Raw genomic sequence first — 12,063 nt, 5'->3', positions numbered from 1 at the left:
AAGGGAGCCTGCAAGAAAGATGGAGAAAGATCGTGAGAGATAGGACAAGGAAGAATGGTTTTAAACTGACAGAGAAGAGGTTTAGATTGGATATTAAGAAGAAATTTTTCCCTGTGAGGATGTTGGGGCACTGCAACTGGTTGCCCAGAGAATCCTGGCTGCCCCATCACTGGAAATATTGAGTATTCCATTCTTAGAAGGGAAGGATGCTTTGACTTGTCTARAAAGTCTGATGATATGCACAAGCTTTTAGTCTCAAAACAAATTATAATCAAATTGAAAACATGGAGCTTGCAGCTTTCTAAAATTTGCCCCTGCTGTGGGTGTCTTCTATATTTGAATATGAATTTATGGAAACTAAGATTCCCAATTGCCTACTACATCTGTTATCTATCCTCTATTTCTCTTTAATATTATTTTGATAAAATGGACAATGATCAAGTTTCATCCCTTGTAATGGGAACAAACAGGTTTTATAGTGTTTTTCAATGTAYATTTTTACCAAAGGCAGTCACAAGTGCTGTTGGATGGGTATCCTTGCCAGTGCTCCCAACTTCTCTCCACAGRTCAATTCACCTGTGTAATTCCAATGTCAGGTCCCTTCTGGCAGTGGCTGTACCTGTGGTGCCTGCTGATAGTACACACAGAATGCTATGATTGACAGGAAAAAAAGCAGGAAATGGATTGAGCAAATGTTTTTTTATTTGCTGGCTAGGAGGAAGAAATAATGTTAACCTGACATAAATATCTGTGCAGGTATTAGAGCCCTTTAATAAAAAAAAAAAAAAAAAAAAAAAAAAAAAAAAAAAAAAAAAAAAAAAAAAAAGGAATGAAATTAATTCTACTTTGAACAATTTTTGTTCCAATCTCCAAAGTTCAGTGTAACCTTTCATTCATGAAATAACATATTCAGGATTTTGGGGTGTTTTTTTTAAGGAAGTTGACAAACATTGTTTTAAAAATAATAAAAATCATTGAATCTTTTATAACTTTTCAAAGGCTTTTACTTCTGCTTCACCTGTAATGTGAGCATGAAGTATGGCTGAAGTAAAAAGACARTGAAGTGAAATGACAAGGGTTTCTTTTCATCAAGGCAAGAACAAAGCTTACTTTTGCTCTTTCTCTTTTGTGCAATATAGAAGTCAAGAGAATGCACTAGGCTGGGAGTGGGAGCAAAGAYAACAAGTATTTCACAGGAAAATGGGAAATGTGAGTGAGAAAGAGAGGTTGCAGTTTCAAAAAATGGAAAATCAAAGGACAAAAAAGCAAATAAGGATGGGAAAAAAAGTTACTCAAGAATAAAAAAAGGAAGCAAAAATTTGAAAGAATATTGGGTAGATTTTTTTGCTAATTTAATCATGGCATTGTTTGCTGTCTTCACTCCAACTCTTCACATTTATGCCAGCAATATGTAGTACAAAAGGAAAAAACACTGGAATGGGAGACACGATTGAAAATAAAGAAAAGGGTGTGGAAGCGAGCWCACACTGCATTTAGGGCACAGAATGTAATTTAATTTATGTTCCAGAAACACACATGTATTTCCATAACAGATGGTTTTGGGTATCTAACTTTGGGTGAAAGGGATGGGATGGCTGGTTATTTTGAGCACTTGTTATATTGCTATTACTAGATAATGACCCTGGATTATGTAGTTAAATATTAGAGTTGCCATGGTTGCTCGCTGTATCTTGTATTCTTAGCACTGGCTGGTTATCTCTTTTTCCTCCCCCAGACAATTYTAATATAACTCTACAGAAAATATCACTTATCACCACCTGGTTTAGAATCACTCCTTTTCTTTGCCATGAATATGATTTCTTTTTCTTCTTTTACACATTACAGTAGACAGAGGTTCATAGAATTGTTATGGTTGGAAAAGACTTTTAGGATCATCAAATGCAACCACCAACCCAGCAGCACCACCTCCTTGTTCACTATTAAAAACTGTGTCCTTGAGTGTCACCTCCTCGTGTTTTTCTGAACACCTCCAGCGATGGTGACTCCACCACTTCCCTGGACAGCCCATTCCAGTGTGTGACAAGCCTTTCCATCAAAAAGTTTTTTCTAATACCTAATCTGAACCTTCCCTGGCACAACTTTAGGTCATTTCCTCTTGCCCTGMCCCTTGTTCCCCAGGAGCAGAGCCTGACCCCCTGGCTCCACCCTCCTGTCAGGGAGCTGTGGAGAGCAAGAACATCSCCCGTGCACCTTCTTTTCTYCAGGCTGAGTTMMCCCAGCTCCCTCAGCTGCTGCTTGTGCTCCAGCCCCTTCCCCAKCTCTGTTCCCKTCTCTGGACACACTTCAGCCCTTCAACGTCTCTCTTGTAGTGAGAGGCACAGAACTGGACTCAGGACTCAAGGTGTGCCCTCACCAGTGCCCAGCACAGGGGAACAGTCACTGCCTGATCCTGCTGGACACACTATTGCTGATCAAATCCAGAATGCARGTGGCCCTCTTGGCAAATGGCATGCAGTGGAGATGTCAGCTTCATTTTGTGGGAGCCTTTCACATGTTTTAGCTTGCTCTCATGATCATAGGACTGTTTATAGGCTTTTCAGTCCAGAGAATTTCTCCAGGTACGCTGTTTCTTGAGTGTCTTTCCCAACACTTTCAGACTTCTAGATACTTCAGAAAAATATTGGTGTAAACCATATAGGCAACCTTTTGGCTCAATAATTTTCCTATTCTAGACCTGTTTTGTCATCATCTCACATGTATGCAAAATATATGTTACTTACCAAATAATGGAAATTAAATAAYAGCTTTTCTAATAAAAAGAGAGACCTCCTCTTCTAGAGGAAGGTGTCCTTTCCTTAGGAAGGTCCCTTCCAACTCAAATTATTCTGTCATTCTGCGGCCTTTATTCTGTGTTGGCATCTGAGACATATTTTCATTCACATTAAAGGAAACTTTAATGTCTTTAATAGTGTTGTTTTTAAATTAATTAGTAGACTTTGAACATGCAAGGACAATGTCCTCAGACAGCAATTATCTTACAGGGTCTCATAATTCCGCTGAGGTGAAAGCCGTGCAAAATGTGGGGAGAGAAAAGGAGCTTAAGGCCACTATTACACACCAGTTGTCTTACTCTACTGCCACAGATGCATGACCCTGAATACCTTGTTCACAATAGGGGAAAGACAAACATAATTCTTTTTATTCTGGGAGCTGTTGTCTTTGTGTTCAGTACATCTCTAAATACACTCATCTCCAGATAGATTTATCTGCTTAGTCTGTCAATTTTCTTTGTATTTATTCCTTGTGAATATGAATGTTAAGGAGTTCTGTTCTCTGCATGGTCAGTCATCAAGGCCAGAACAAGAGAAATAATTTCCCTAAGACCACACTGTGTTTTTCTCCTGCTTTGGCATGGCTTGTGGTTTATTGGCTTATGATGCAAATCACTAATGTTGCCTCCCAAACCCCTCCCAAAAAAGAACACTCCAAGTGTACATTACAGATTGTCTCAAAGCTTTCAGCACCTCGGCACTAGTTTAGAAAATACCTTATCAATACTGTTAATATTTAATCTTGGGGTAACCATTAACAGAAAACTCAGATTACACAGWGCTACATCTATTTATTAAGCACCCACAACAAAGTCTAGATGGCGCAAGGGCTCAGTATGGTGTTCTTTAACCACTGMAAGCTAAGTTCAAATCTTGGATTAGATCAGATGCAAATGTTAGTTACTGTCCTCACCCTTTTGTGAGCTCCGTAAACTACACCATTCATAACATTTAGCAATTCCCTGGTAGGCTAATTTTAGATCTGTGGCAGGCTGACAGTATTAGCCTGAAACATCACTCTACCCCGTAAACAGGTGTTGATCCTGATGGGAACAGAATMAGTAGGTTCTGCTGACTCAGAAGTGGGCAATTTTACTACTTCAGTGCAAGGAAACTGTTCTGTGTGAGAGAGGTCTGAGAGTGTGGACTACAGCAATTGATTTAAATGCATTTATAGTTTGTTTGATAGCAAAGCTAGATCCTGGGGAGGGGGGAGTGAAGTTATCTGTGCTGCTTGCATATTACTGRAGAGCAGCATGAAAGCCATGCCTGCACAAAATGTCATCAAATCAGGACTGACATTCATTAATAGAGCTGTCTGAGTTTGCACGTTGTCTGTCTGTACCTCTCYTGGAACAAGTCCAGAGTAGTCAGTACCATTCCTTTTCAAGCATTGAAAGACCCTGCAGAAAAGGTTTACCTGCTTTTAGAATGCTGAGATTACATATTAGTGTGTTCACTGCATCTCCCTTTAAGAAGCTTGTGAGTGCAAGAAAAGTAAGGAAGAATGATTCTGAATTAATTTGTGTGGGCACTTCTGATTTTATAGTGTGTAATTTAAAAGAGCTTAATTTAATCTGTCAGTCCGACATTGCAACAGAGAATAACTGTAAAGAAATATTGCAGAAACTCTCTTTTGGTCTCAGAGACAAAAGTCTTCCAGAAGTCCTGAGAGACTGAAMAAAAMCAAAAAGCTGCTGGACATGTAAAACCTCATTGTCCCTGAATGTATTTCTCACATGAGGTCACTCCTCCATGGCTTCTGTCCCATGAACTTGCTGTCTAGCAAGATCATCTTGGCCTCTCTGAAAAGTGGTTGATGTAGAATGGATCACAGACAAATGAAATTGTTAGTGTCTCGCTGCGTTTAAAACTTGTATGGCTATGTTGTGTTAAATGCAAACAGAATTCTGCTGAGCTRAAATACACTCTTGATATTTTCTCTCAAAAGCCTGATTGAATGCACCTTTCATCTCATGAAAGGAAAGAGAAGAGACTTTGCTGTATCATAGYTGCTCTGCATTACCTCAGTAGTATAAAACAAGCCATTATATAGGAGGATGCCTATATGCTGCCCCTTTGGGATGATTTAAAGTTTCTGTAATGCCTGCTAACTCTTCTCTCTTTTTTTCCTTTTTTTTTAATGTATGGGAAGCACAGTTGGTAGAAATGGCTGTGCCAAGGGTCTCYTCTAACTTGTGTCTCCTTGAACTGCAGTAACTGTGACTGTAAACAGTCAGCTAAACCATGGGCAAACTCTGCTATCACTGAAAGCTGTGATAGCAGTAAAGACAGAGGAAGGTCAAWTTGATCCTAAAAGAAGGCCAGACAGAAGTGTTTCTCAAAAGCCAGATTTACAGTTTTGCTGCTGTAAGYGTAGCTTTGCAGCTAAAAGTAATGTAAGTGATCACAGAAATGTTATCTTTTCATGAATACCCTGACCTGTGGGAATAGACTCTGATCTCTAAGAATTTCCTGCCTGAAAGCRTTGGTCTAGCCTTACAAGAGGTCTCCTTTAAGGACTGCAGCGAAATCTATTCACTTTGAAGGCATTAACAACTTCCCACTGATGATCTACAAACATTGTTTTGACATGACTGAGAAATAAAGTCACAGGTCTATGAACAGTTAAAAGATTAACTAATCTCTGAGATAGAATGATCAAAAGAACCTTTTAGAAGAGACTTCCTGTAACAGGGGTGAATTTTTGACTTAAGGGAAAAAAAACCCCAGAGGTCAGAGGCCAGGCCAGCCTGGTAGATGACTAAGGGGAGAGCAATTAGATACTCTCTGAGTTACTCATGCCTTCCTTCAGTGTGTTTTAAGACCTCTTTTATCTTAACTTGTGCTGAGGTAATTTCAGTTGATACTATACAGGAAACTCCAGCTCCTGGCCAGCTCTGGGAATACAGGGCACTGTGTGACTCCATCCAGAAAAAGCCACAGCTTAAATTCTCCCGTGTCTGCTCTTAAGAGGACCAGGAGGGGTCAGGTTTGCAGTTATATCACTCTTCCTTAGCAGCAGGGCTAAGGTCTGAGCCTAAATACATTAAAGAAACATTATATGTAGTTCAGGTTCAGTGCCTAGGACTTACTTCTATTTATTTCTAGCAGAGAAAAGGAAACCAAGAGCACTTCACTGAATTTACTTATAAATCTAACCAACCAAATTAATAAACCCTCACTCTCTTTCAATGATATTTAGTATCAGGAGAAAAATTAATTTTTATTCTTCTGGCAAAGTATTAGCAAGTCACGTCCAGTAACTCGATTCTCCACCATGAACTGCATGTTCAACTCTCACTGAAGTTAGAGAACACAGAATCATACAATCAATAGAATGGCTTGGATTGGGAGGGACCTTAAAGCTCATCCAGTTCCATTCCYTGCCATGGGCAGGAACAGCTTCCACTCACTAAACCAGGTTGCTCCAAGCTCAGTCCAACATGGCCTTGAACGCTTACAGGGATGGGGCAGCCACAGAGCCTGGGCAACCTGTGCCAGAGCCTCACCATCCTCCCAGCCAAGAATTTCTTCCCCRTATCCTGTTTCACCCAGCTGTGTGTCAAAGACATTCCCTTATCCTGTCRCCTGTGTGAAGAGTCCCTCTCCAGCTCTGCTGGAGCTCCTTTCGGTACTGGAAGGGGCTCTAAGGTCTCCCCAAAGTCTTCTCTTCTGCTGAACAGCCCCGAATAGAGAGACATGAAAACAGCATTTTGCAGTCTTGGTCATTGAACAGCAAACCCATCAGAGATTTTGGAAGCTTCATCTTTTAAAGCGAAAAAACAGGACTCCAAAAAAATAATTTTTCTAGGTCCTTGTTTCTCACAAGTTCAAGTACTATGAAGTAAGTTAACAACCCACAGCCTGCTTTGACTTAACATATTTTTGCCTACATTCATTTTTAATATTTGGGTTTTTTTCATAATCATCAGAAAAGAGCTGATTGCCAGACTGGAACAAGTGGAAAAAGAAAGCATGGATGCTGCTCAGCTGGCTAAGGAGTATGCAGAACTGACAGAGGAGAACCGAACACTGAAGCTGGCCCAGACGCAGTGCGTGGAGCAACTGGAAAAACTCAGGATACAGTACCAAAAAAGACAGGGTTCCTCATAACTGCCAACTAGCTCACGTGAGGCAGTTCATTCACRATTGATCCTGTGCTGGAAAGAGATTTTAAAATAAAGATCTGTTTAATATGTTGTAACACTTTACTACAGATACACAGTATGTAGAAGTCTATATTTGATTTAATGCTTGCCAGCCAGTAGCTTAATATAATGGATATTTCATCCATTATATAATGGATGTTTTATTTCAAGTAATGTAATTGAAATTAATCTATCCCCATTATATGTTCTAGTAGATCARGTTTCTTTTCTAAACATATTTCTTCCAATTTAGAAGATATGGACACACTAGAAAGTTATATAAATAGTCTCTATGTTGGAAATTTGGATCATACTAAGGCATACAGCAGGGACAATATTAATATATGGAATAGATGTATGTTAATTTTAGTTTGGTGAAGATTTTTTAAATTATTTTCCTCATGCCTAAAGTGTTTGGAAGTTATCTTGAAGCAGATCTCACTGGTAAAAATTATACTTCATATCAGTTTCACACTGTTGTGTATAATCTGAGAAACTGACATTAAAAATTGAAGTAAAATAATTTTTTTATCAAACAAGTGCACTGCCAGTGATAATTTGCAAGTTATGAAATTAAAAGGAAACAGATGAGATCAAACTTTCTTTCCTCAAGTGTAAGGATTAGTTGAGAGTCTTTTCATKGTACTTTTTGGCATGCAAGAAATGAAAAATTAATGTAAGAATCATAGTTTCAACTGAGACTGTCAGTAAAATTGTTGTGAGGAACTTTTGTTCTTACCTTCTGGTCTGTTTTGAAACATAAGGGACAGGAGTTCCATGATACACAAATAACCGGGAAGTAAAATGTGAGTTTTATTTCCTCTATTTAACCCTGTATTTTCATAGCTCAACTGAAAAATTTTTGTTATACTTCCATTTCTATTCATATAGTAGTTTTTTCATTAAAAATGGATGTAGAAAAGCCCTTTTATGTTCTGAATGTTCTCAAATTACATTGTATTTTTAGCTCTGYTTGACAGATGCAGCTTATTACATCTTCATGAGCTTGAAATTCAACTTGATGTGTTAGTAGTGAAATGTGCCTTAGTAATTGAAAACTATGAGTTTAAGATTTCCACCAGAATTTTAGCTTTGATTATTATCAYTAATTTATTATTAAAATTGAATTTCATGTTAATCAGAACAATTCCTGGCAGCAAAGGGGACACAAAAGAGTGACAAGGTGCCTGTTGTTTCTCTGTGCTAATTGCCTACAGTATTCCCTGCAGCATAGGTGTGAAAACTGGCTCTGTGTTACTCCAAGCACCTGGCTCTGAAGCACAAGAGTGTGAAGAGGTAGCAGGAGAGGACAACCTTGTTTCCACTTCTCCTSCTGAGCCACCAGGGCAGGATCAGCATCCAAACCTGGCACTGCTTCCTGCCATACCCGGGAAATCTCCACTCTGGAGGCATGTGCTTCCTGCTGGGATGCTCTGTGAGCAGTGTGGTTTATTCCTCTTTCCTTGTTATCTGAGAAATGAGATGAGAAACATATCCTGAAGAGCAATCAGAGCTTTGCTTAGAGCTCAGAACACCAGAGAATCTAGGATGTACCTTTTTTGGCCTATGTTTATGTGTTTTGAACAAGAGAATTCTCATTTTCAAATTAATTTGTCACTTTAGTCAGAGATTTTTCCATCTAGCTTTGAAAACATCATCCCGTCTGATGATTTCAGTGAATTCATTGAAAATTGTACAAAGAATTATTTTATTGACAGACTGGCTTTGGATGCAAATGGACCAGACTGTAGACCTTTACTTACAAATAACTGTGYTCACCTTGAAATTTTCTCTGTAAGTGCAGCCACTATGCTTTGGATATCAGAAAAATARCAGATCTTATAGTGAGAGAAAAATYTGAGGGAGTGCCACAGTCAAGTGGAGAAGGAAAGCTGGGCCTCATTTGTGAAAATCAGCACTTTGAGCAATAGTCAGGAAGTATGTTTTTCCTAACCTGTATGTACTGACCAGTATAGAAGATTTCAGGAAATAGGTGTGCAGACACCACATCTSTGGTGTAGTCCAGCTACCAGCCTGGATACATATGAAACTCTTAAACAATCCCAAACTAATTGAAATCAGAGATTTGTATTCAATTTTCACTGTAGCTATTTACAATCAAATTTTCCTCCTGCTTTTAGTAATGGTGAAAGTAAAAACCAACAGCCTTGTATGAACATATTTGCCTGCATGCATGCTCATGTGCCTGAGAGCAGTGACTCAGAGAAATTGCATCACAATACAAATGAGTAAAACTGATATAGAAGCWCCAAGGAAGAAAAATTAAAGTACCTCATGAAAACTATTTTTAAAGGAAAAAATAGTCATGGAAGTGGGATTTAAAGACRCACTCCCTACCCAGAAGGTAGGCAAGTGGAATTTTCAAAAAATATTCATAGGCAAGTTAAATTAAAATATAACATAGTCAATGTAACCCAGAAARTCATCCAAGTGTTGAAAAGAGTAAAGGTAGCTGGAACAACCTTCTGAGGAGAAACTGCTGTATCTATCATCCATCTCTTGATTTGTTTATCAAGAGAATAATAGTGAGAAATATTTTCACATTCAGTAAGTGTCCAAATTTGACATGCTGAGTTTTTCTCTAGACACAGTGGAGGTCTGCTGATTAAATAGCTGAAATTAAGCTTTTGAATAAAACATTTACCACATTGATCCTATATTTTCCAAGTGGACAATATAATTTGTATCCTGGCTGAAGTGGTTTGMACCTTGTATGYATCACACTGTAACAGCAAGTTTTATACAATTATTTCAAAGTTGGCTTTAGATTGTATTTCACCCAAGAATTTAGAAGACTGTTTCAGCTTTTGAGATCAAGTGCCAATGAAAGCTTCAGTTTTATAACATGTGACTACAACCTGTGAGAACTCCAGCTATATTACAGACAAAGTGCATTTCTTGCTGTTATCCAGACTATTCAGTTTATTAGAAGTAACCATRSCACTAYCATGGTAAATGCATTTGCTTCAAACCACTTAAACAGTGAAGTACATGCTTTTAAAATAAAAACAAGTCCTGTGCTTTCCATTTCCTATCATTGCTACCTAACTTCCTTCCATRGTAAAGAATGCTGAACAAACTCAATTTAAGGCTTCCAGTTAGCAAGGATATGACTCATGCGGTCTTGAAACAGCCAGAGCCGAGGGTGACTTCACACTTGGAAAGCCTGGAAGATGAGGACCTGCAAGTTTGAGTTTGGTGGCTTTTATTTTTAAATGTTTCCCTTTCCAGGATTATCTTTATTCTGTCTGGTTTTGTGAATTAATGATCTTTAGAAGTGCGTCATCTTCTCCCAGAGTCTCTATTACCATCTAGGCCTTTGTGAGGATTAAATGCAGTGTAATAGTGGGGACAAATAGGCACAGGTGGGACAGAGAGGTGTTCTCAGCCTTCCTTTGGGTTGTGTGGTTGGGGAGCTCTGCCATGTGGCCCTTTGCTGCTCCATCTCCTGTCGCAGACCACCTCGCAGAAACGAGCTAGTTACAGTCTTAATCATGAAGCCACTTGGTCTTTTTCCCTACCTAAAATATCTTTCTTGATCAACACATACAGTGGAAGTGTCTAAAGGAACAGGGGAGACTTGCAGGAGGAGTCTTGCCTCTCTTCCTRTGGGGGGTACAAGGTGTACAACAGTGGAAGAAAAGGGCTGCAGGGAAAGGAAGTTTGGTCCAGGCAGTGATGTGACAGGAAGAGCACTGGCCCTGTCCGGCAGGAATGTGAGGACACAAAACCTGGGTGCTGGCCTGACTTTTCTCYGCCATGCTCATTCTTCCACAGTCAYACCTGTGCACTCACAGCTCTGAGGGTCTCCTCCCTCCTGGTGGATGATATGGTGATACATATTGTTGGAAAACCCACAATGAAATTATTAACTGTCTTCATGACCGGCCTGGAAAGTGTGCAGCAATGAAATACTAAGGCTGAACAAGTTCYAAAAAGCTGGGCCGTGTTGAAGATGGCCCAAGTCCATCTCGATGGACTTCTCCAGGACAAGACCAGACACTGACTGCATGACTGCACCAAGGTGCATATGATGGAGTGAGGGAAGGTAGCAAAGCAGAGTTGGAGGGGCAGCYTCAACCTCACCATTTCCTGCACTGAGTCGCTTGGTTTTGCAATGTTAACTTGGGAGCTATCAAGATGGTCTTTCAGGTGCACACCAAAACTGTGAGGCTGACACTTTAAATACAAAGTAGACTATTTTATAATAATAAAAAATCTACCTTGCTTGAGACAGTGCGAGTCACCTCTAGCTTCCTCAGTGCTCTTTACAAGTAATGTTATGTGTTACTCATACCCATATGAATGAAAGATGACAACCATTCACAAATCACTGATATCCTCAACCCAGACTTCCTCCATTGCATGCTCCAGTGGTTTATGCTATGGAAAGCACAAGATTTAGCATATGAGTCACTCTGCTTTTCTACACACCAATTATCAGTTCCCCCTTCTAAAACTCAGTTCCTTCATTCCCCCTTGACCACAATCCATCCCCACTGAGTAAGCAACGTCAGCCTAGAGTTCAGATCCAGCTGGCTGATGATCTCATGACATGGCCTGATGATGACCATGTGCTCAAGGTGGTTTCCAAATGCTACATGTGATGTTTTGTGGTTTGGTGCTGGTATGTGGCAGCAAGGAATTCTACCAGCCTGCAGGTGCCAGCTGTGAGAGATACTTGGTTTCCTTGAACTGGCTAGAAAATTTGAGAGTAGGTGGCCCGTGGATTTAGTTATTTGAATCTTATWCTAAATTTTAATACAGGAATTAGGGAAATGAAATGAGGATGTGTGTGCTGATGTAACAAATGTGCAGCCAGATGCCAAGCTGTGCTTTGAGTGCTTAGAATGAGTTACGTGGTATGAGAACCATAAGTGATGGAAAGGAAGTAGGTACAGCTAGGAAGAGGAACTGAGCAGGGAGCAGCTGAATTAACTGCTTGCCTTCTGGCTGCTTATGGYTTGCACCAATAGAATATGTAGGCTGTTGTCCTTAGCTCAGCATTCGGAAGCTTTTGTTTGGATGTTTCCCAAAGCTTTTTCAAGCCTAATTTACACTAACATTTTATACTGGAATATTTACTTCATTAAGGTTAC

General features: G+C 39.5%; 1 protein-coding gene across 2 annotated transcripts in view; it reads left to right on the top strand.

Moving 5' to 3' along the window:
- MAP3K7CL (MAP3K7 C-terminal like) overlaps positions 1-8,393 on the top strand; it is a 40,651-nt gene extending 32,258 nt beyond the window's left edge. For both annotated transcript variants that reach the window (XM_057385998.1, XM_057385999.1), the window contains exon 6: positions 6,728-8,393. In XM_057385998.1, coding sequence (XP_057241981.1) covers positions 6,728-6,908 — 181 coding nt within the window. In that variant the 3' untranslated portion in view covers positions 6,909-8,393. The remainder of the gene's footprint in view (positions 1-6,727) is intronic.
- The last annotated feature ends 3,670 nt before the right edge of the window (positions 8,394-12,063 follow it).

Source organism: Malurus melanocephalus, unplaced genomic scaffold (assembly GCF_030028575.1).
Source record: "Malurus melanocephalus ecotype Western Australia unplaced genomic scaffold, MMel_1.1 scaffold_899, whole genome shotgun sequence".
Taxonomy (NCBI): Eukaryota; Metazoa; Chordata; class Aves; order Passeriformes; family Maluridae; genus Malurus; species Malurus melanocephalus.
The sequence above is the reverse complement of the archived record's forward strand: the minus strand, read 5'-3'. Positions and strand labels throughout refer to the sequence as shown.